Below are 24167 nucleotides of genomic sequence, written 5' to 3'. Positions count from 1 at the left end.
TTGAAGGCTGCTGAGCCTAGTGGGCTGACAGCATGTGTTGGACTGGATGAGTCCAACACATCGGGGCTCAAATATGCATTTTCAATATGAGATTATGTCACAATTTGTAGTTTTCTGTTCTGATCTATTTCTATCTGTTCAAATAATTATGCACTGCAATAAAACTGTGCTTTGCTCTCTGAATGTTTTGGCTGTACTGTAAAGACTCATGTTTGTACCTAGTTTGGAACAAAGCATAGGTTTCACATCACAAGTTCCACTTTGCAGCTAAGAATAGATCCTAGAAAAACATTTTTCACAGGTCCTGCCCTTCCTGTCTTTATGTGTCTCCCACCTTTGCAATTACCTGCTCTGCCCCAGTGTGCTGCAGTAATTCTTAAAGTGCTGTGAGTAATTCCCTTCCCTTGTATTCAAAATGTGTTTTTTGCCTGTCCTTTGCCAGCTCGCTTTTGTTTATGTACGCAGCACTTCAGTAATACTGCTCTTGCATTGGAATTCCCATGCGCCTAACCCTGTTTTGCCTTTTGGCTTTTGCCTCTGCTTGTTCCAGGTTTTGTCTACTTTGATCATGAGTTGATCACCTGTGGAACAAACTGTGCTTTACCTCAGTGAAGTGGTGAACTCTCATGTGGTCTCTCATACATTTCAGTCCTGTGTTGTTACAACAGGAATGCTGGTTACATAAAAAAGAAGGCTGATCTTTTACTATCTCTTTGAGACCTATTGAATTCACTGCTGTTTCTACGCTCATTCTTTTATTTCTTTTTTATCAACCAATCACACCCTGTGAAAGAATGCATCATACTAAGGTTACCAAGCACCTAGCTAAGATAAAAGTTTCCATCCTGTCTAAGATTCCTTCCATGAAAATGTTTACACTCTCTGACAGGATTCTCTATTGTCCAGAAAACAACGGAAATGAGCGCATACATCATAGAGGGACAAATAAACGAAAGACTGATACATGTGTAATTGCAATGCAGTATAGTTGCACAGGGCCTAGAAAACTGTGATATACAGTGAAGTTAGTTCTTTTTCTGGACTGAAGCAGTACTGGGGATTTTATGCTAAGTTAGAAGAAAAACACCAATAGTTTAGATCATTTATTTCAAATAAAACCTTGACAGGGAGGCTGGGAACATACTGTGCAGATGCAGACACTGTCAGAATCTGCAATAAAGGGGTCAAAGGAAAATAGAGGAGTCCAAGGTAATAGGCTCCTCTACCATGCTTTGACATAAAGATAATATTGACAGGTATGGTCGTAGTAGTTAGGAGGGAAGAAAATATGTTTGGCAAATTAATTTTCTCAACTTTCTATGAAACAAAAATCAACCTTTATCCTAAAAACAAGCACACTAACTTTGCCTCTATGTTCCCCCGAGATAAGAGGCATGTGAAATGCAGTCATAAATCAGTGCATTCCTGCTGCGACTTCACTCCAGTTTCCCCTAAAAGGTTTGTGCTGTTCCTCAAATGTTACTGAATTCAACTGAAAGACTTTCTTTGAAACTATTAATAGAGATTTCCTAGCGTATGTCCCTGAGATAAACTTTCATATTTTAGTGGTTTTCTGCCTTTGGCCACTTAATATCTGTGCAATCAAAAGTCACTCTGTGCATGTGCACATTCATGTTGAACTGAAGACAAAGAAACGTTTTTAGAAGACTTTTCCCTGTTAAAATACTTTTTCATCAGCAGAGAGTGGAAACTGATTCATAAAATCAAAGTCTTGATTGAAATATGGGAGATTATGTCTAAAAATTCCTGAACAGCTGATCAAATACTTTTGTGAGAACCTTTAAATTAAAGCTGAAAGTCTGCACTTGAATCACATGATGTTTGTTAGATTTAAAATCCTCTGTACAGCAACAACATTACAAAACAAAGTGCCACTGTCCAAAACTGGACCAGAGACAAGTTATTTCTCTGCTTTATTTGGATTAAAGGTTAATGTCAGATAGCTTTTGAGCTGTCTGTAATACAACCTAATAATATTACACTATGTTACCCCCCTGTCTTGCCCTGCTCTCTTCTCTTTCAGGCTCTCATTTGCAACCTACTGGAGCAGATGGCAGACTCTCCTTGATCCTGGTCCTGCCTGAGATTTCTTGCTGTTAAAAGGGAGTTCTTCCTTTCCACTATGACCAAGTGTTTGCTCATTGTCAGTTGTCTGCTTGTTGAGTCTTGCAATATAAAGTACCCTGAGGCAACAATTATTGTGACTTACCGCAATATAAATAAAACTAAATTGAATTTAACTACAGAGTGCACACATAAGATTGAAGTCAGTTTACTATGCATTGAATATTTCTGATTATAAGCTTGATTATTTTAATATGGAATCAACATTTCTCAGTGCTGGATGGTTCTCATTTTAAGGTAAGCATTATTTAAAGATGTTACCGTACTAGTATTCAATTAAATTCAATTAAATGTTATTTATACAGGGCTAAATTACAACAGCAGTCACTTTAAGGTGCTTCATATTGTAAGATAAGGGCCTAACAATAATGGAGAGAAACCCCCAACAATCAGACAACTCCCTTTGGTCAAGCACTTGCTCATAGTGTGGAGGAAAATCTCCCTTTGAACAGGAAGAAACCTCCAGCAGAACCAGACTCAGGGACAGGCAGCCATCTATTAGGACTGAATGGTGCTGAGCAAAGAAGAAAACCAAGTGTCCAGTCTTTCTCCCAAATCCAACCTGGGTGCTATTTCCACAGAAGAAGAACCTAAAAGCTGAAATCTCTACAACATTTTTAAACCATTACTCCTGTGTAGCTGTCAGAAATACTAATCATGTGTCTGTTGGCATCTCCTTGTGGCCAAACTGCAAAATGCATGTCCAGAAACATTTGTAATGCTTGAAGCAAAACTCTTTTTTTTTTACACATGTACACTCAGGAGGAGCAGCAATAATGCTGCCAGCAAAATTATTGTAAAATCCCCAACCAAGAGTCAGTAAAATATGTGCTTCCATCCCCTTCAACTCAAGTGCTCAAATAAATGTTTAATTATAATTGCAAGGTCTTATAAAAGCATCTGAGGACTGAGACAATCACTCAGACAAGTCAGCAACTGTGATAACATAAAAGCAGCCTACAAAGGATAACAAATCTTTGCTTTTATCTCAGTATGAAGATGATTCAAGCCTCACTTGATTCAATGTTTTTCCCCCTTCAATATTTAAGATGATCACTTCATTACCAGTGGAACGTCACTAACATTTTCCGTTAAACTGACACAATGATAACAAATAAAAATGCTGATTAAAGTAAAGAAGTAAAAGTAAAGAATTAATAAATAATTCAATGAAGACAAAAGATTATTCATAAAAAAACATTTCTTTGCATTATCCTCTCTGTAGATAAAGAGTTAACATTTCACTCAAGTCAAGCGAGTGCCTGGTGGAAGCACATTTTTTATTCATAAAGTCTATACAGGTGAAGTTCTCTATTGTAAGCACTAGAAGTAAGACCTCTCAAGTAGCATTGTTATGTCTCGTGTCTCCTATCATCATGATTTACAATTTTAACTGAACAGACAGACCATGTGACCTTTTTCTCTTTGGCATTTTCCAAACCAGCCGTATCAATTTTAAAGAGAAGTCTTCCTCTACAACTGTTGCTGTGTCATAGTTGCCTGTAGAATTTATATTTATATTTTTGAAGCAAGCAAATGAACTGGCCAATAATACTGAGGAGTAATCAGGGGCTAAGAAGTAACATCTAATACTGAATCCTCATTTGTATTTATAGAAGGCCGGCCTTTGTCCTCAGGGATTAAGATGCTCAGAGGAGGCTGATTTGCAAGACATGCTGTTTGTGTGTGTATGTGTGTGTGTTGAGCAACAACAACAGTGCCATTTCTGGACTGCTGGCAGGTCAGTTTATCCACTCACTCTTTTCATGGCATTGGAATACCTGCAGAACATTGCTCGGCATTGTCCTGTTGAAATAGGTTACCTTCCCTAAAGACGACGTCACCTGGAGGGCAGCATGTATTGCTCCTAAAGCTGTATATATAATTTAGTATAGTCACACATGTTATCCATGTCATGTGCCAAAATGCACCCCATACCATTAGAAAATCAGATTGTATTTTAAACCTTGAAAGAGGATTGAAAAGTGACACCATGCAGACTACAGCAGACTTTATTCAAATAAACCATAAACTCCATGCAGCACAGTCTAGCCAATGAGGAAACACTTGGGTCAGACACAGCCACTGACGTTAGCACAATCATCTGAAATTACAGCAATGCGTGGTGATGTCAGAGCACAGATTTCTAAATCCCCTGAAAGGGCAGGTGTAAAGGGTCAGGTTAGTGCAAAACTATAATGGTTTGGCAGGGGATTTAGTTACATTTGATCATTATGAAAATTTCTCTCAGATCTCCAGGTTTTAAAAATATATAACAGGACACTTAAGTGTGGAATCTAAAGCATCCTATATTTCTGGTACATTCAAATCAAAGACAAATGCCAAATCACTGATACACAGAAAACAGTGAGCGAATATTTAATAAATTTGCATAATTTAGGTTTTAAACTTTCATCTTAATATTTTTTTTTCTTTCTGAGCACAGAAATGTAATGGAATTTAGTTTCTGTGAATGTAGAAAAAAGCCCCAAAGGAGCATAATTTCACTTTAAGCCCACTCACAGTGACTGAGTGATTGTCTTGTACTGCTGTTGGGGAATACTGGCCAGCTGTCGTAAGACACAATATGAATCAATAACATATAATCAGCCCTAATCTGCCATTGTATATTAAAAAAAATACTACTTTTGCAAATTAGTTAATAAATCAGATAGTGCACTTAACCTAATCACTAGGATATTATATTAGAAATCTTTAACCTGACACTTCCTGAAGCCCTCCATGTATCACTCATATATACATTTGGAAGCAGTTTCTGAACGAGCACCTAAAAAAAAAAGTTGCAGACAAACACTGAGTCAGAAATTCACAAAGTGCGCAATACATTCTTTGCAAAACTCAAAAATAATTTAGCCTCAATTCAACCACACAAAACACTGAATTTACCCCCAAACAAGTTTTACACACAGAAGACACAGAACCGGCATAGACAAGTGCACTGTGACGTGGACAGTAACATGATTAGTGATCCGTGAGAGACAACGTGGCGTCAACAGAGGGAGGAAATGCAGATATAAAATGTTATTTTTGGAAGTCTGCATATGTTTTTGTTGTTTTTTGTCATAATTAGTAGATACATAAATATACAATAATTTGCGACAATGTAATATTTACCACTGTTAACTCGACTGAATTGTTTGCTGCAGACAGAAGGAGAACTGCCTGTTAGATAAATTACTCCACATTCCCTTTATGACATTTTACATCTGCAAAACTCCATCAAACTTCAGTCACAACTTTGGTTGTCATTCAGGGATCGGAGTGGATGACCCCTTTTCCAGCGTTTTGGTTAATGGCTGGCCTCCTGCAAAAGCTCAAATGTCAGTTGCGTGATGTGCTGCCATGCTTGCTGGATGTGATGTGACTCAGTAGTGCGTGCACAGATGGCAAAGCGCAGGACAAAGCGGCCTGAGAGCTGACAAGGCACCAGATGGATCTCTCTGCTCTTGGTGATCCTTTTCAGCAACTCTTGGTTCAGTTCGTTGGAGCCCTGAGAGGAGAAAGCAAGGAAGAATTACACCAGCTAGGCTTTGTGCCATGACTATTTAATAATTAGGTGACTGGATTTAAGTAATCACAGTCTTGACAGTCAAATTCCCATAGACAGGGAGCTCTGATATGTATTTACTTAGAAATGCATTGCTAGCTTTTCTAAATAATACCCTCAGTGTTATTGAACTGTTTTGTCTCCACTTATTTAAGCGCACATCCCTGAAATTCTACAATGTACTCAGAGATTTTAATTAGTGAATTTAAGGCTACTTTTAAAGGTAGAATTTAAAAAATAAATCCTGTTTGTCGCATCGCGTGAAACAAGATGCTAATATGTAAACCTTTGAGGTTTCTAGGTGACTTTTTTACTTTTTGTGACCACTGCAGAGATCAGATCATAGAGCTGTACCGTTGGGTGCTGTTACCTTGAGCCTGAAGCAGACCAGTCCCAGGACAACTTCAGCACAGATCTCAAACCTCTTGTCTGCTCGCACCAGACTCTCAAACTCCTTGGCCAGGGCCACTTGCTGTAACAGGGGATGTGAATTATTCATAAATATTTCATGAAATGTAAAAGATTTATTGTACATGCAAATAAAAGTGAATTTTTTAATCATAAATTTTTTAAAGCATTGATTTTAAAACAACAACAAAAAATCTTTCACCTGCAAACAATATTCGCTGTAATTGGTATTATTTTCCACTAGATGCCAGTGTTGTTTGTTACATAGCTCCGTTCTTTAGGCCAAAGAGATTAGAAGACTTTTTTCTTGTCATTCTTAATTAAAACCTTTCTTTTTTTTCTTCACAGAAACCATCACTGCTTACTGTGAAGTAAATGCATTCATCACTAACTGCATTCATCTGATTAAACAAGCATGCAGTGTGATATTTCACATTTTAGAAGAGACAATTCCTGGTGAGCTCAAATCAGACAAGTTCAAAATTTGTACTCAGCACCCATGAAATAGCCTTTATCAAAGTCTGCTCTGAAAATGTCATCTCCCTCATACTGATTTTTCTAAACACAGCACTTATCAAAGATGCTCCTAAAGTACAACTTATCCACTTAAGATCAAAGACTCTGCTGATGCATGCTGAAACGTGCGTCAATACAGTTATCCCGGTTATATCGTTGAGCTTCCACTCAACTTTTCCAACTGGTAAATAAAGCCAAACCTCTGGCATAAATGGCCAACAATTGGTTGACCGTCATCTTGTTTCTTAAGTCCCAGCAGATAATCCAGTATCACTGTATTTGATTACAAGCTAAACTCCAGTGACCTCACTTCCTGTCCTACTGCTGACTGTATGCCAGGCAGAACTTTTCGTACATATTATTCATATTTTGTGGTTTCAGATGGCTGCAGGGATCGATTCTGCTCCTGCCACTTTATTTGAAATGGAGCGTAAACACAAAACAGGCTGATTTGATTGACAGAGCAGACTGGAAGAAGAGCGAGCGAGTCAGACAGGGGTCATGCATCAAAAAGAAAAGATGAAGAGAAAAGGCATGTGCAGGGTTGGGAAAGGAAATGTAGTTTTAAATAGAAGATACAGGCCAGACATATATGACTGCAGGGCTAATTATACCGATGAAGAGATAGATGAGGAGGGAGGGCATTGGCGGGACTTTAGTGGTAAGGAGGATTAGGAGCAAAGAGTTCTAGGAAGCAGGAAGGCGAAGGTATTTCCCATAAAGGCATATATGATTTCCTGAAGTGTTTTTTTTTTCTTTTGGAAGTGACTGAGATGTAGAGAAGGGGGGTGTGACAGATAAATGGAAATGAAACACCAAAGTGAGACTGATAATCTTTTTACTACATTGAGGATAAGAAACAGGTTAACAGGGTTACAAAGCCTGAATTAGCACTAACACACTGCTACTTCTTAAAGTAATTGATCTGTTATTTACATCAGCTCTCACACATTATGGGGAATAATTCTCAGTAATCCCTGCACAGCTAAATGAATGGAATATGTGAAATCCATCCATGCTTTAGGGTCACGGGGGTGCTGCAGCCTATCCCACCTGTCATAGGGTGAGAACCTGGAGAAAACCCACACAGGAGAAAATATGCAAACTCCTGGATTCAAACCCAGAACCTTCCTGCTGTAAGGTGACAGTGCTAACCACAGCACCACTGCACCATCCACATATGAAAGCATATATTTGAAGAAGAAACCCTTCACATCCCCAGGAACAGGTACATTTGCCGATACTGAGTGAGAGATCATTTTCCTGCGTGCTTACCTTGCGTATATGAGCTTGCAGACCTTTGAGCCCATACATGCGAAAGACAAACCACATCTTCAGTGAGCGAAATCTCCTTCCCAGTGGGATCTGCCAGTGCTACAGGCCAGAATTGGATTAGGAGAGAAGTTATTACCACAATGTTCAAATCATGATTATTAATTATGATAATAATTCATCTTACCCGATAATCTGTGACCAGTCCTGTTGATGGAAAAACAGATAATGTTGTCCATTACATGTGCACAGTCTTAATTTTAAATAAAACCCCTTTAAACTACTCGTGTCAGCCAGCCTGCTTCATGGTTAATAAGAATCGTAAGTGCAGTCAGTGCATTTCGAATCACAGACTAAACGCGTTTTGCACAAACAGAATAGGCAATAATGGCATTTTATAAGATTATAAGATTTTATAAGATACAAGATCTGTATTTTCTGAATGTAAAGCAACACACCACAGATCACAACTTGCATCGACTTAACAAAGCTCCAACATTAAAACAACCCTTTTAAATTCAAAATGTATCTTCTATAACAGCTGCTTTTTGCTATTATCTTAGCGTACTCTTGATTGTCCAGGTGTTGCTGTCACTGCGCTCAGCGCCTCTATCTCACTAATCACAGGTAGCTCATCTCTGCAGAATAGATGTCTGTGTTAGCCCTTTGCTAATAACCACTAATTAGATTGAAGAGTCCAGAGTGCGTGAGCAAACGTTTTTGTAAGGTGCTTCACAGCGGTGGGAGGCACTGCAGCTCTCAGTCTTTCTCTCTGTCTGCTTGACAAGTAAATTACAGTGAAAATCTGAGACCATCTGCAGGCTATAGGAGAATTTGCACAGACACACAAAGTAGAAGCTGACAAAATTGTTATATAGGAAATTCTCTGATTATATCTTTATAGTTTTTGTTGTTATTCAAGTCTCCAAGACAGGACAATAGTGTACCAATGGAATTTGGACATAAATACTGTCGACTTCTAGTAGCATATCAGTGAAAAATATTTAGGCTGGCTTGAACAAGTTCTGTGAACCCACAAAACAGTCTCAGGCCTACTGAATAGCTGCGAGCTTTTCAGTGAAAATAACTACCTGATTCCTGGTTTTCATGTTTCAGGTAAAGTGGTTCCATTTTAAAGGCTCCAATGATGTCTGCTCTCTCCTTCACCCTGTGGACAGGTGTTGACAAGACAAAAGCGTCTTAATAAGGCATTAAGCTCTAAGAAAAATGTCTAAAAATCACACTATTTAAACTTGTACATCAAAATTGAGTGTTTTACTTTATTCGTGGGGGTTAGCCACGAAAGATTTTTAGGAAAATTCCACCTCTTTTCATCAAATGAGTTGCAAAATGAATATATGGTATAGAAATAATATTTAAACACTTTATTAAAACTTAATAAATGACCTTTTGGCTTTAGACCTGTATTTTTAAGGAAATCAGCATATGCTTTATGAAACAGGCTAGTCTGCTCTAGTTTTTGCATAGTTTGGAAATGAGTTATGGTTCATTATCCTGTAGGAGGAAACTGTCTCCAGTTGAGCAGTTTCAGAGTACAGGATGGTACTGTGATGTGATCAATTTCCTTCTGCTATCATATTTTCTCTTTTAATCTTATTAAGTGAATTTCTCAAGCATTTAGTCATTTATTTTATTTTTTGTTGTAAAAGAAAAACCCGTAACATCTAATATTAATATTTTCATTTGTAACTTCAACATCCTGATAATGCCTGTCGGCCTGTTGTTTTGCTGAATGTCCCACTTCTCCTTCTATTCTGGTTAGAGGCAGGTCCTCAGTTTTATTTAGACATCACTGTCTGGCATCTTAATGTGTTGATATAATTGACAAAATTGATTAGACTATTCATCTGGTGAATAAGTGTTACTAGAACGCTGAAGTGATAGTTACTGAAAAAAACCTCTGTATGTCTACATACTTACACTTAATTATATCCATTTTTATATATAATAATAATAATAATAATAATAATAATAATAATAATAATAATAATAATAATAATAATAATAATGATATTTACCTATATATTCTATACCCAAATGTGAGCCAGCACACTGGACTTCTCTGAAAATGAAGAAATTAATCAAGCATAACATTTGATCACTATTTTTTTTCTTTAGGAATTCTAGTGAAAAACTTAAGTTTGGCATCTTAATAAAAAAAAATGTATAATGTGATTTCCTATTTTTCATCTGTTATTAAAATAGTTCATTTGAAAATTCATGGATAACAACATTATCTATATTGAATAGAAAAAATATAATTGTGATTAAAGTGCTTGTGCATACTGGTAGATTAACCATTACAGAAACAGTGGTAATTACCACTGCTGTGTATTTAGGGCAGCTTTGGTATTGGATGGTTTGCACATTTGTTTAGCGCCAGAAATCCCAAATTTTTTCACCAAATAAATAAATATAAGATTTTTGATGTGCCCTCAGGCATTTACACCCCACACAGGACACCTTTTTTGAATAAGGTCATTTCAATGATTTAAAAACAACAGTGTCAGACAACTAAAACATTAGGCTGTCTTATTGGTTATATTGTTATATTGTCAACAGTAACAGAGTACGAGACAGGCAATGGAAAATGTTTTTTAAGATCCTCTTCCTCTAACCACATGTTGAGTTTCTAACTTTTTCCATCTTGTGAAACACGTCTCGTTTTGTGGATGCTGACAGAAGAGGCAGGTGGAAGGCGTGGGTCTATTTTTACTGTGCAAATGACTGAGGTGTAGATGGATATCAGTAGTCATTGTTACTTCATGGGAGCATGTGTGAGGTGAACTTGGAAAAAAATTTTTTGGAAAAAAACAAAACAGTACTGGATACTATAAATGGTGTGTGTAATGTTCCCTTTTTTTTACCCAAATAATACTTAATTAACTATTGCTGCTGTCATATCTGGTGTGTGTTAGACATCTTACCACATCGCGGAGCAGTCAAAGTTGACTAAAAGCCACTTGTGTGGGTTGAAGTTGAAAGAGTCTGCAAACTTTAAAATAAAAACCAAAAAGTTAGCCATGAAGCCACAGTGCTGAATCTTTCACTCACATTTATAAAGAAAAAAAAATCAGCAGAATGTCAGTTTAATATTAGAGGCTCCACTAAAGTTTGAACAAAGTGATCGGAGACCAAAAAATCCTGTAAAAATTGTATTTATTTTTTTTGTACACGCTATCACCGACATTATTATCTAGACAGAAGGTGTCACAGTGTATTTGAAATGCAAAAGAGGAAGGTCCAGCCATCAAGCTCACAGAATACACTGGAAATAACCCTTTCCTGACAGGGTTCATTCAAAGAGAGACAAACCAGTCTTAATCTGCTCTCATCTTTTTGTTGGCTATCGTCTGTAATATCCTTTTCCCTACCTCCACAAATGCAATAAGACAGCGCAGAGAGACAATGTGATACAAACCCCTGTCTGACAGTTGCCATGCTGACTGATTCAAAGTGGGGGGTGGTTGCTTCCTCGTCCCCGTCATTCATATCCTAGCAACCATCACTTCAGCAGGGCTGCTCTCTCATCCAAAAAGGACCGGGCTTCCTCTTCATGCCCTCATCCAGTCATTTTCACTGACCTCATAATGCTTCATAGTTATGCAGTAGAACTACTGTGCTATAAATGAAATCCAACTATTGTTACATGTGGCTTAAATACATTTTTTTGTCAGTGACGTTTAAATAATATTAGAAATTCTAAAATGATGTGTTACAGGTACAACTGAAAGAGAGGATGAAACAACAGCTGGTCCTTTTACAGTTAAGTCTGTTTTCTCTATGTCTCCACCAACGTTGTTTGAACTTGTGTGTCTAATAAACAGTGATATATAAAGGTCTAACGCTGCCTCAGGAAATTACTCTGTCCTTATCTCTGCGTCTCTGCACAGCTTGGGGAGCAACAGCTGCCTCGGCAGCCTCAAAAGGCAGATTGATGCTCAGCGGTTTATGCTGATTGTTCGGTCTAACACTCAGCCCTGCACGCTTCCTCCTTGACATTAACATTATGCCCTTTTCAGACAGTATACGGTTAGTATTTGCTTTCATAGATGCAACGGCCGATACTACACGTGCAATCTGGCAGGATGGGTTTAGCACCGCCTAAATTTCTGACCACAATTAAACCACATTAATCACACGGAACCACATTAGTCACTGTACCAGCAATGATTCGAGTTAAATTGTGCCGTGCCACTTTTGTGTTGGAGGTTCTTGTAGCAATCGTGATTGTACAACCTTCATGAAGGACTAAAACGTTGCGGCTAAGCTTAGTCATGGTCTTGGTGCACTACATGAACATGAAAATTTGTACATTTTACTCACCTCAACACCGTTCAACAAAGGTCTAAATTCTGGACAGATGAATGCACTCCCAGCATACGCCGCATCAATGTGCATCCACATATTTTCCTCATTACCTGAACAAGAAAAGGAGACGTTATAAATGTTTGTAAGACAGTTTGTCAGTCAATTTCTAACTATCTGGGGAATCTTTAGAGTATAGATAACTACTATCAAATATACTGGACCATCATAAAAATGAACTGAGATTATTCAGAAAACTGACTTTTTTGTTCTTTCTCAGCAAATTCATGAAGTGCATTTGGCATTTCTCTTCCTGGTCTTATTAAATCAAAGCCACTCTCAATGTGCTTGTAAGGATGTATTTGTGTGCTACAAAACAGAAAAAAACGAGTGTGTGCGGCAGCGACTTGTTGACTCACATAAGGGTCCCAGCTCAGTGAGGTGATCAAAAGCACAGGAGGGAGTGGTGCCCAGCGTCGCACAGAACTGAAACATACAAATAATGGACACACCATAGTGCCGTGTTTCCTGTGTTTCCAATTTGACTGTCACAGCTGTAACACATTACATTTCAATAATTTTATCCAAGAAAACAAAATACAAGTCGGTGTTGCAGCTGCTGTAACACATTGCTTTTATATCAGTTTCTAAAACATAGATTAAAGATAGGTTATCACTCCTGACACAGCAATGATTCAGAGCTGCTGCCTTTTCTTTAATATTGTTCACTGATAGTGATCTGTAGGTCCAGATGAGCCGGGGATTATTGTCCTTAACTGGATAGACATACATTATATTCCACAGAAACAATGTTATCCTTCAGCAGAAGCCTCAGGGTGTATACAGCTGCATCACAGGCTAATTGTATCATTGTGGCTAACAGCTGACAGACGTGTTGCTCAACTGCTTGTAAGCTTTAGTAGCAAAAGCAAAGCAATGACAAATGAGAATTTAATTCCAAACTGTTAAAATCTATATTTTTTGGTTGCTGTATGTGTCTTTCTGTGTGATAGTTAAGTAAATGCATGGGGAGTTTTGTCTTTTCCTACATAGAAAGGGATGAGTCCAGCTGCTTTGTCCTCCTCCACCATCTTCTTAAGCATTTCCTTTCTGACAGCATAATGGTTATCTGTAGGCACCTTCCTCATCATGACTGCTCCAATCAGAGCAGCACGCTCCACTGAAGAATGAGCCTTAGGACAAAAGAGATCCAGCTCAAGTGAGAACAACAATTCAATCAAGTTCTTGGAACACCTGCTCCTTTAAGTAGCTGCATAAAGCTACCATGCAAACAGCTAAGTTCAACTTTATGGATACTAAATGATTTTATCTGATTATTATGCAGGCAAACGGTCAGAGTAGGATTGTGCAATGTCAAGTCTCATAGCAATTAATTGCAGACAATCAGCTTATTAAAACAATGTTAAGTGGGGCTGAGTTCAAACAACAAAGTACTATAAACTGCACAGTATGAAGTCAAGTATCACTGTAAGTGACTCAAAGTATTTTAGTCAAAAGTAGTTGTGATGTAGTTTTATGCCATTTGATTCATGCTGTAAAATTTAAGTAACACAAACTAAAGATGAAGATTTCTTTCCTGTGCTTAATTTGTTTTTGGCTACCAGTGCACAATACTAAACGGCACAAATCAATCAATTTTGAATTACCTACAGGAGATTACCACTAAACAGATAACTATTCACTTAGAAAAAGGCATATGTTGGATGGATTTGTTGCTCCTGAACAGGCAGTAGACAAAAACCGCTGATCTCCCTGTAAAGGTCTGTGTGGCCCTCAGGCGACTCCCTAACACAATCACAAAGTCAGCCTGGTATTAAACCTGATCTAAGCGTGCTACTGCCTGGCTGACCCTCTGTCTTCCTAAATTGCTGTTACTGACGTAACCGCTGCCGTCACATGGACTGCCATTTAACTGAGTCTACTTAAAGAAAATCTGTGTTTGTAATGCATTTCATTTATCTTTATGTCACAGTTGCGTAACTTAATATATCCGCAGGTATATAGTTTTAAGCTGTTTTGAAGTATAGCAAAGCTAATAACTTGCATGTGAACTTTAGATAAATGTAAACACTGTGACTATGGTTCTTCACAGTTGTAATAATAAACCAGTAAATGTTAAAGTGATGGAAAAAAAACTAAAATGTAAGTAAAGTCAGTGATTTTGACATGATTGTAGAATTATGAACATGCATCAAGGCAAGTAATTGCATAGTTTATATGTAAGTAAAGTTGATCATTTTGATCACATCAGGAGTTTGCATCAAGTAACAGAAGAAGAATAGTAGAAAGTATATGTTGCTCTTACTTGGTCAGATGTGTATGCCACCAGCTTGGAAAGGATTTCAGGCTCAGATTTTTTGGCATTGATCGCCTGGACCCGTCTGACTGCTTTACAGCGTGCAGCGAGCAAAGATATCAGGGTGGCCTCACTGGCAGTTCCCTGTTGAAGAATTAAGGAGGTTGTGAAGCAAAGCCTTGCTGCTGTGGATGTTATCTGACTGTAAAAAGAATCAGATGCTACATGGTTGCCAGTCAACGCCAGTCATCCTTTTGTTTACAATGGACTGTTGGAGCTTAATTATTGGTTTTTAAAGGCAGGGTTTCGGCAGGTGTTCTACAAATTGTCCAGAATGTTGCTGCTGTGTCACATTAATTCTATCTTCTTTGCACTGGTTCCCTTTAAAATTTAAGGTTCAGTTTAAGATTTTGTTGATCCGTTTCTTTGCTCTTAATAGTCCGAAGCCTCCCTTTATTATTGAACTACTTCATCTGTAACTGTTAGATCTTAGATCAGCAGATCAGTGCTTATTGACTGTACCTGGGTTCAGGTTAAAGATAAAAGGAGAAGATAGTGCTTTTGTTTTGTTGCTTTTTTTTGTGGCTCCCAAGTTGTGGAACTCGCTTCCATTGGAGGCAAGATCAGTGAACACTGTTGATAAAAAGAAGCTGATGTCCAACCTGTGCAGGATTGCCTTTCATTAGTTTTATTAATTTATATTATTTAAATTTTTGTATTGTTTTGTTTTTTAAGGACTTTGTGACTTTTGTTTTTTGAAAAGTGTGATATAAGTAAACTTTAATTCTTTACTTGTAAAAATTAGGCATTTAATTATTATTTATGTTTCATTTTAGAATAATGAAAGCTATTAATAGAGAATTTAATTTCCATCTTTAAACCCTAGACGATATGTTATGCATGTCTATATGCATTTCAATCTGGGATATCTGTGGTCCTCTATGAAAATTATTTAATGATAAGGATTCAATTATATCTCTTTTGTTAATGAACTTTGTTGGTAGGAAACTTTGAGAAACTTTGTTTGATTAAACATGTACGTTTTTGTATTGGTGGATAGTCCCTTTGACTGCATGACTCATGTCTTGACCAGAAAAAAAGACATTTGGAAATTGTTGTTTGAAAATACTCATCAACCAGCCAGCTGATACAGTGGCAACTGTTGGAGCTGGATAATAATAAAGTGAAGCATGGCTTCTAAGGTTTGTGGAGTCATTATCACAAGGAGATCAATAAAATGTTCAAATCACCCAATCAATAGGCACAAATCAGCAGAAAGAAATTACATCAGTGGTTTTTAATCAAACTTTTGTCACTGACTAACTCCAAGGGATGAGTGTGAGGCTTGAAAACTTGTGCTAGAGAGCTGGGTAGAACGCTTGGTTGAATGTGATTTTAGGATTTTGGACATGCATATAGATCAGTAACTGGCTATAAGGACATCTGAAATCTGAAGATTTTTGTAAATATAATAATAACAATGGAACCTTTCACCAGAAGCATATTGTAAGTATTTTCAGATATGAAGGCGGGAAGCGCTAACCAATCACGACTCTGAGAGCTTGTGCAATGTAGTCATCATGAAGGAGTTTAAAGCTTTCTGCATAGTCAGGTGGTAAAACTGGGTTTATGACTCTGTGTGTAGAAAGTTGCCTTTTTTATTTTAAAGGGCTTTCAGATGAAGGGTCCTTATTCCTCTGTAACTGAACAAATCATGTAACAAACTGTTTTAAGAGGCGATGTGAAAATAACATTAGGCTTTGGGACCATATCTGGATGCACTGAGTATCCTGGTTTGTAAATATATCAAGAACTTTGACCTTTAAAACATAATCAAGTGTACTTCCTACTCATTCTCTTATTACAAATCACTACTAGGAGCATGAGCACACAATGGGTTTTGAGCCACTTGGGTTTTACACATTTCCAGCTTTCATACACCCTGCTGTACCAATAGGAAAATGTAGCCTTTTATTTTTCATGTATATTTGAGTCTACCTTTTATCAGCTGAAAAGAAGAACAGAAGCCAAGATGTAGTACTGCTAAAGATGAACTGTGTAGTTTTAAGAATTTAACATATTTTTGAAATAAATATATAATGGTGACACACACAAACATACACACACTTTTTTAAACTGAAGCCATTAGTCAATTAGCACATGTAATCTTTTTAAGTAGCATTTTTCTCTGTCATTCTCATGATTCAGACGGGGTAAAAAGGGAACTCTAAGGTCACCAGAGGTTTTTTTTAACCATCCCACTTCCCCTTTGTGTTGGTATAAGGTTTATAATAATAGGTCTGCAACGTGCGGTCACAACACTCAATTAGCCTTGCTGCAGCGAGAAGAGCCCCATTTGTTGCCATAGTGAGCTGGTAAGCCGTGCTAAAAAAGGAGAGAGGCAAGCCAGAAACAAAAACACGATGAGCCAGATGAGCACGCACACAAAAAACACGCCCTCACACTCAGGTGGTCACAATAGAGGAGGCATGAAATGATCTGTCATCAGAGTGTGCTCTCATGCTCCACCATTCAACATCCCATTAACACACACACACATATATATAGAGTGTATCCTCAGCTATTGCTTTCTGTATTTCTGTCAATGGAACACCAAACTAATGCTTAGCCTTTTTCCACACGAAACAATCCCAGCACCATCATTGTCATCTCTGCCTGCCTGTGGATGACACATTAAAAGGCAATTTCCTGCCAATTTTCTGCTGGATTGAACCAGACGGAGGCAGAGACAACAAATCAATAGCGTAAAAGCTGGTGATGAATATGAGCACAGGGGCAACCAGGTTATTTGTATACACATAAAGACTTTCAAAGTCAATCTGCCCCGAAACTTTTAAACAATAACATGTATGAAAGTGTCAGTTAGAGCCACTGATCTTCAAGCTAGTGTTAAAATATGCAGAAGCTGGTTGGACTCCTTGATAGTGGTAGCCAACCAAGTGTTTGACCAAAGCACACATGCAATGAACACATACAAATGACCGTTACCTGAATGACACCACCTCCACGGCCATGTGTCCCAGCTATAAAACACTCAGGCAGCTGAAGCATCTTCCCAAGCCAATCTAACATCACTGTCTCTAGCTCGGTGCAGGCTGGGCTGGCAGCCTGAAACCACACGGCCAAAATGCAAATGAAAATGTCAAACACTTCAGAATTTGCATATAGATATGGACTAATTTCGAAATGCTGAGTCAGATACAGGAATACAGAAAGGTTTCAGTTACCCAGGAAAATCCAATGCAACCAATAGCTCCACAAAGCATGTCGGCCACCATGGCAGGGTAAGAGGATGCTGCTGGAAAGTAAGCAAAGAAGTACGGGCTGTGCCAGTGGGTGACCTGGAAAAGCACAAAACATAGTACAAGTGGTTATCTAAATTAATCTTATTCCTTATTTTGAACAGCTAATTGACCATCCTACATGGCACAACAGAGTCCTAATATCCTGCAAACAACCCTTTTAAAAGCTGAAGCTTTAACCAGCAACCAGTTTGTACCAGATCATCTACTAAATTTAAACTGCTACGCCAGAGTTGCCTGTACCTCAGAAATATCTAAATTACAAATGAATACATTTATACCCCCAAAATATATATAGTATATACCCCTGGCATTATGACCCTCTCGACGTCTTTTATAATGTCGTCATAGCTTTCGGGCTCCAGTGGTGCCTCATTGGGGATTAAAGAGCGAAGATATCCTGGTTCCAAATCTGGGTAGACGGGTCGCTTCTCTATGTTTTCTAGGTAGTCGGCCACATAGTCTACCATCTCTTTGCCTCTGCGTCGAAATTCTGCTGCATCCATGGTACAACTGTAAGACAGCGCAGACACTCATTACCTTTCAGTTTTTGTTGTTGCTTTGACTGCTTATAAATGATTTTGGTGTGTTTTAAGATTAAGATACTACAGAGTGGTACCAAATATTTAAAAGAGCAGCTATATTAGCACACAGAAGTTTAACCTTTGATCTTGCTGTAAGTAAGGTTTATGATGCGAAGTTATGTCCAGAGTGTTTGATCATGAGGCATTTAAAATACATAAAAGTAATTAAAAGTTATATTTAGTCACTCATTAATAAATACATATACACTCACACTCACTCAATCATATACACTTCATTACCTGTACTGGCTTAGACCCTCTTTTGATTTCATAACTGCATTAATTCTTTGCTGCACAGATTCAACAAGTTGCTGGAAACATTCCTCAAAAATTTTGTTGCAGCAGATTTGTCAGCTGCACATTTAAGATGTGAATCTCCCTTTCCACCATGTTGTCCTCTTTGATTGAGAACTCGTTGTGTTCAAGAAACCAGTTTGAGATGACTAGAGCTTTAGGGCGTAGTACGTTATCCTGACAGTAGTGGTATCTGACGTGGTCTTCTGCAGCTGTAGCCGATCTGTTTCAAGGCTGTGCATTCAGAGATGCTTTTCTGCAAACGCTGGTTAAAATAAGTAGTTATTTGAGTCATTGTTGCTTTCCTATTAGCTTTAAAGAGCCTTGCCATTCTCCTCTGATCTCTGGCTTCAGCAAGGGACTGTAACCCAGAGAACTCTCTGTGTGCCTAAAGGCTTTGACTTGTCGTCATGTGATTACATGATTAGACATTTGAATCAGTGATTATATGTACAGTATATGTACTGTACATACCGTATATAAGCACAAACATTCTGGATATATTTGTCTCATCTCAAACTATAATTCTATTTTTAGAGACAGCTCAGGGTTCAGTATCTTACCCAAGGTTATATGAGAATCCGCTTGGCCACTTGAGCATTTTTATACATGCCACATATCCTGATTCTTTAATACTGAGGATAAGAACAAACCAACACTGGCCCAGATGAGTTCAGTCAAACGATGATTTTATTAAACACACGCGCGGGAAGATGTATACTGTAACAACATCAGCATAGATCTCCGCTAAAAAGCACACTTCAAAATGGTTTTAATATGTCAGGGTTCAGCCCCTTCTTGCATCAGCAAAGAATATAACATGCATCAGTTACAGTTAATGATTGATTAACAGTTAATGACAGTTAGACAAGTTCCCATTATCAGCAACATTTTTACCATACATGGCTGTTTGTTTCAACTGTCTCCCCCTCCAGATGGTTCCTGTTGACTTGTTCATTTCACGTTTATTTTAACACCTCTTGCATCAACTGTTACTATGCAGGCACAAATGCAGTTACCAGCAAAATGTATCTCTCACCTCTGACCTCTGACGACGTTTAAAAGATTTCAGACCAGAAATCATGGCCTTTTCGCATAGAGGAAACACAGTATCAAATATTTTGCGTGCTGAGCTTTAGCATAGGGAGCTTGATGTAGGATCTGACATGGGACAAGATTGTGTCTGTTCATTCTGACAGTAAAATGAGAAATTCCTTTTGTATTTATCCTGGCAGCCATGGAAAGATTTAGGAGTAAGTATTTCTATTTCTATTTATTTATTTATATAGCACTTTTAATAACAACAGTGGTGTTGACCAAAGTGCTGTACAAACATACAAATTACACAAAAAAATAGCAATATCAATTAACATCAATGCCAAATAGCTAATAACAAATGAATAAGTAAATAACGCTCATGCAGTATTAAAAGCCAGTGAGTAGAAATGTGTTTTAAGATAGGATTTAAAAAGGTTAAGGGTAGGAGCCTGTCTAATGTGGAGAGGCAAATCATTCCACAATTTAGACTTCACGACCGCAAATGCACGATCATCTCTAAGAACCAGCCCCAGTGGCCAAGAGCAAAAGAGCGCCCGATCTAAGAGCTCTAGGGGGAATATAAGGCTGCAGTAGGTCTGACTGATACCCTGGGGCCTGTCAATTCAGTGCTTTATAAGTCACCAATAAGATTTTATAATTGATTCATAAATGTACAGGGAGCCAGTGAAGCAAGGCAAGCACCGGGGAGATATGTTCATGTCTCTTCGTTGGTGTCAAAAGATGAACAGCAGCATTCTGGACCAGCTGGAGCCTTGCAAGACAAGTCTGACTAATGCCTAAATATAAAGAATTACAATAGTCCAGTTGGGATAGGATGAAAGCATGAATTGCCCATTCTAGATTTTTAAAAGACAAAAAATATCTCAAAGTGGATAAAAGCCTCAGTTTAAAGAAAGACCGCTGTACAACTAAACTAATCTCTTTCTCAAAGGTGAACTTATTGTCAAATATAACCCCCAAATTTTTAGCATGCAATTTGACAAAAGGTTCTAAACTGCGAAAATTAAAATGTGAGGTTCTAGAACTGCAACTTGGTCCAAAAACGATCACTTCGGTTTTATTTTCATTGAAATTGAGGAAATTAGAGGCCATCCAGACCTTAACTTTGCCAAGACGCTAAAATAAAGGTTCTAGGGAGGCAGAACTGTTTCTCTTTAGCTGAAGATAGATCTGAGTGTCGTCAGCATATGAATGAAAACTAATATTATATTTCCTGAAAATAAGACCCAGATGCAACATATAGATAGAGAATAGAATTGGCCCCAGTACAGAACCTTGGGGAACACCACAAGTAAAGGGGGCTGTGGAAGAGGCAAAATCTCCAATCTTCACTGAGAAAGTCCTATCAGAGAGGTATGACCTGAACCACTCTAATGGAGTGCCTTTGATGCCCCAGTGCTCCAACCGAGAGATCAAAATGCTGTGGTCAACAGTATCAAAAACCAAAGGCACAGCTGAATCGCCTGAGTCAGTGGCTCGTAAAAGATCGTTAAGAACTTTTAAAAGTGCAGTTTCAGTGCTATGAAAAGCTTTAAAACCAGACTGAAACCTCTCCAGAACATTGTGACCATATAGAAAAGATTGCTGCTGAACAAATACAATCTTTTCTAAAAATTTTGACCAAAAGGAGAGCTTTGAAATAGGCCTAAATGTAAAGAGCTGTGAGGACCGAGCATGACAGATCGGACAAAAGTAACAAAAAGGTCATCTCCGTACAGGGCCATGCAGATGACCCATGGTATTTCTGACTGTGCCAGGATCATAACAGGATCAGACAGTAACGCAAAGGGCTGCCTTGTAGAATGATATAAATGAAAATATTCAGAATTTGGGTCATTTCACTCAAAAGCTGCCTGAGAGGAAATGTATGGTAATATCACGCATGAAACTAATTTTTCCCCAATCCCAATCTACTCTGTCAAACGCCTTCTCGGCATCCAGAAGAAGCATCCAGCTTTAATATGAATTAAAACTTCTAGTAGAGCAGTTGGAGAGGAGTTATAAACTATACTAACCACCTGCTTTTTTTAATCAATGAGATACAATCCTGGTTCAGAGTTTGAGGGAGTATGCCTGTATTAAAAGACCTGATAAACATCTCTAGCGGGAATGTGACTGCCTGCTTCCAAAAGGTTTTATCAAGTTCAGCCTGGGCTTTCACAGCTTTGTGAAGATTTACCTGCAACCTTAACCTCGACTGGTGTGACAGGACGCTCCAGTTCAGATTCTGATCCAGAGCAGGGGTGTTGAAACTGTTTCAAATGGCCTATAATCTATCGAACATATCTTTCTTGAATTAATTTTCTCTGTTTTCTTTGTGTTATTGTTGGGTCTTTATCTTACATTATAAAGCATCTTGAAGCAACTGTTGTAGTGATTTGGTGTATATAAATAAAATGGAATTGAATGACATCAAGTCATTTTGCACCTGAAAAAACATTCCTGTCACAATGTAAAAGCCAAAATCAGTTTTTGGAAATTAGACCTTTATATATGCTTTATTTATCTACATAAAAGGTATCACTGACTCTAAAAATGCATAACCCTTTCTTAAATCCTGTTGACTACAGTCTATTTCCCAATATACGCAAAGACAGACATTTAAAAAAACACTCAGAAACATCAGAAATTGGCACAAACCTGGCAGCACTGATAAAACCTGTCTAAAAAGGGATTTTTCATCACATTTGGGAGCAAGACCCACCTTTATGTCAGAAATGTGCTCCAAGAAGATTATAAACCTGCCAGCAGAATCAGAAATGCTTTTACCATGAACAAAGGGAGAAGCTCTACAGTATGTATAAGAAAAGCAACATCTCTTAATTTACTGGAAATCGATGAAAGATAAGCTTTCTCAACGCAGGTTCTTTTCAGTCTGGTATTATCTCTGAAATGAGTTTCCTGCAAGTATATGACAGTCAAGGTGCTGTAAATACTAGAAATGCTAGTTGGTGATTTCTTAAGCTGAGCCATAAAGAGACAAAGATTTCAACATGTGACAAGAACAATAAAAGGAAAAGACAAGAGAGAGGAAAAAAGGACAAAGACAAACAATTCTAAATATACAAGCACCCTAAGCACAACAGAAGCATCCATACAATTATGTGTGTTACTTCTGCCCACAATAAACCAAAACAACCTGTAAACAACAGAAGAGACAGTGATGTCATTTTAAATTAAAAAAAGAAAAGTTACTTTTTTTTTTAAGTAAACAGAATTTAAAAAAAAAAAATACTAGTAATTCAGCATCAGTATGCTTCAAGTAGAGCACTCCATATTATATCCAAGTCTGTGAACAGAGACAGCAGCAGCACAGCACATAGCTGATGCTACATGCTGGAAATGTAGTTTTAAGTCACAATACTTAGGGGAGTTTTTGTATCTGCCAGAATAACAGCTACAAGTATTCCTTTTTCAATCCTGCTTAGTTTATACAAACACTGAGCCACAGTCGTTGAAAATGTGCATTGCTTGCACAACTTAAACGTTTGCTTAAATCTCTCTGAACACATTAAACCAGTCCAAAAGCTCCATTTCATTCACTGTATAGAGTACAGGCATGGTTTCATAACAGAGTATCAGTTTCATAAATCTGTTCAAATCAAGCCACCATCAAGACTTCCTTGCTCGTGTTAACATTGAATTATTTCAACGCATTTAATTTCCATTTCACGTGTCTCACAGTAACACGCAAACCTTTTGCAGTCCTACAATAAATGAATAGAAGCACAAGAACACAAGCTTTAAAGACACCGTATTTGAACAGAAATGACTGTCAAACTGCTGATTCAGTGCCACAACAGCATATGAACATTGCCCCCTGAGCTCCACTACTGCTATCATTCAACAAGTGTTTCACCCTGCAAGTCTCTGTCCCTTGTTGAGAAGTCCTTATCCTTATCCTTATCCCAAATAGGATTAGACATGTTGCATGAATATCTGTGTGTGTCTATGTGTGTGTGTCTGTATACTCACATCTACAGGTGAGCTTCAGCTTCAGTAGCGGTGTTTGGATAGTGGATCTCTTCCTTTAGCGTCCACAAAGAGACCGACAGCTAGGCACGTGGTGAGTGTGTTTGTATGTGTGTGTAAGCAGGACAAGAGACATTTGCTCCTTTTATCTTGCCACTTACCAACCTCATCCCACCAACCCCCACCAGACCAGCCAATGGGAATGGGGCTCATTGCCAATGCAAGAAAGACTGATTCAGAAGGAGTTCCTGGAGCTGCTATTACCATGTCTCTACACACACATGTACATTGCACTCGTGCACACAGTGCATACAAACACACAAAAACAGGCACTGTCTTTTTACATATATTTTTACCACATCCTCTAAATGTACACAGAT

The 24167-nt window shown here is 38.0% G+C and overlaps 1 protein-coding gene across 2 annotated transcripts; it reads right to left on the bottom strand.

The window, feature by feature from the left end:
* Positions 1-4147: 4147 nt before the first annotated feature.
* Positions 4148-23945, bottom strand: ddc (dopa decarboxylase). 2 transcript variants are annotated; one of them, XM_063487663.1, is made up of 14 exons: positions 23791-23945; positions 18184-18391; positions 17804-17917; positions 17565-17684; positions 14565-14699; positions 13288-13431; positions 12658-12724; positions 12257-12351; positions 10858-10925; positions 9001-9077; positions 8097-8116; positions 7913-8011; positions 6084-6185; positions 4148-5656 (listed from the first exon to the last, which is right to left on the bottom strand). In XM_063487663.1, the coding sequence occupies exons 2-14, from the start codon at positions 18382-18384 to the stop codon at positions 5456-5458; spliced, it is 1443 nt and encodes a 480-aa protein (XP_063343733.1). In that variant the 5' UTR covers positions 18385-18391; positions 23791-23945; the 3' UTR covers positions 4148-5455. The 2 variants fall into 2 exon arrangements, with proteins under 2 accessions (XP_063343733.1, XP_063343734.1); XM_063487664.1 differs by lacking the exon at positions 18184-18391 and having other exon boundaries at positions 23791-23944.
* Positions 23946-24167: the final 222 nt, after the last annotated feature.

Source organism: Pelmatolapia mariae, linkage group LG10_11 (genome assembly GCF_036321145.2).
Source record: "Pelmatolapia mariae isolate MD_Pm_ZW linkage group LG10_11, Pm_UMD_F_2, whole genome shotgun sequence".
Classification (NCBI taxonomy): domain Eukaryota; kingdom Metazoa; phylum Chordata; class Actinopteri; order Cichliformes; family Cichlidae; genus Pelmatolapia; species Pelmatolapia mariae.
This window is presented reverse-complemented; position numbering and strand designations above follow the sequence as displayed.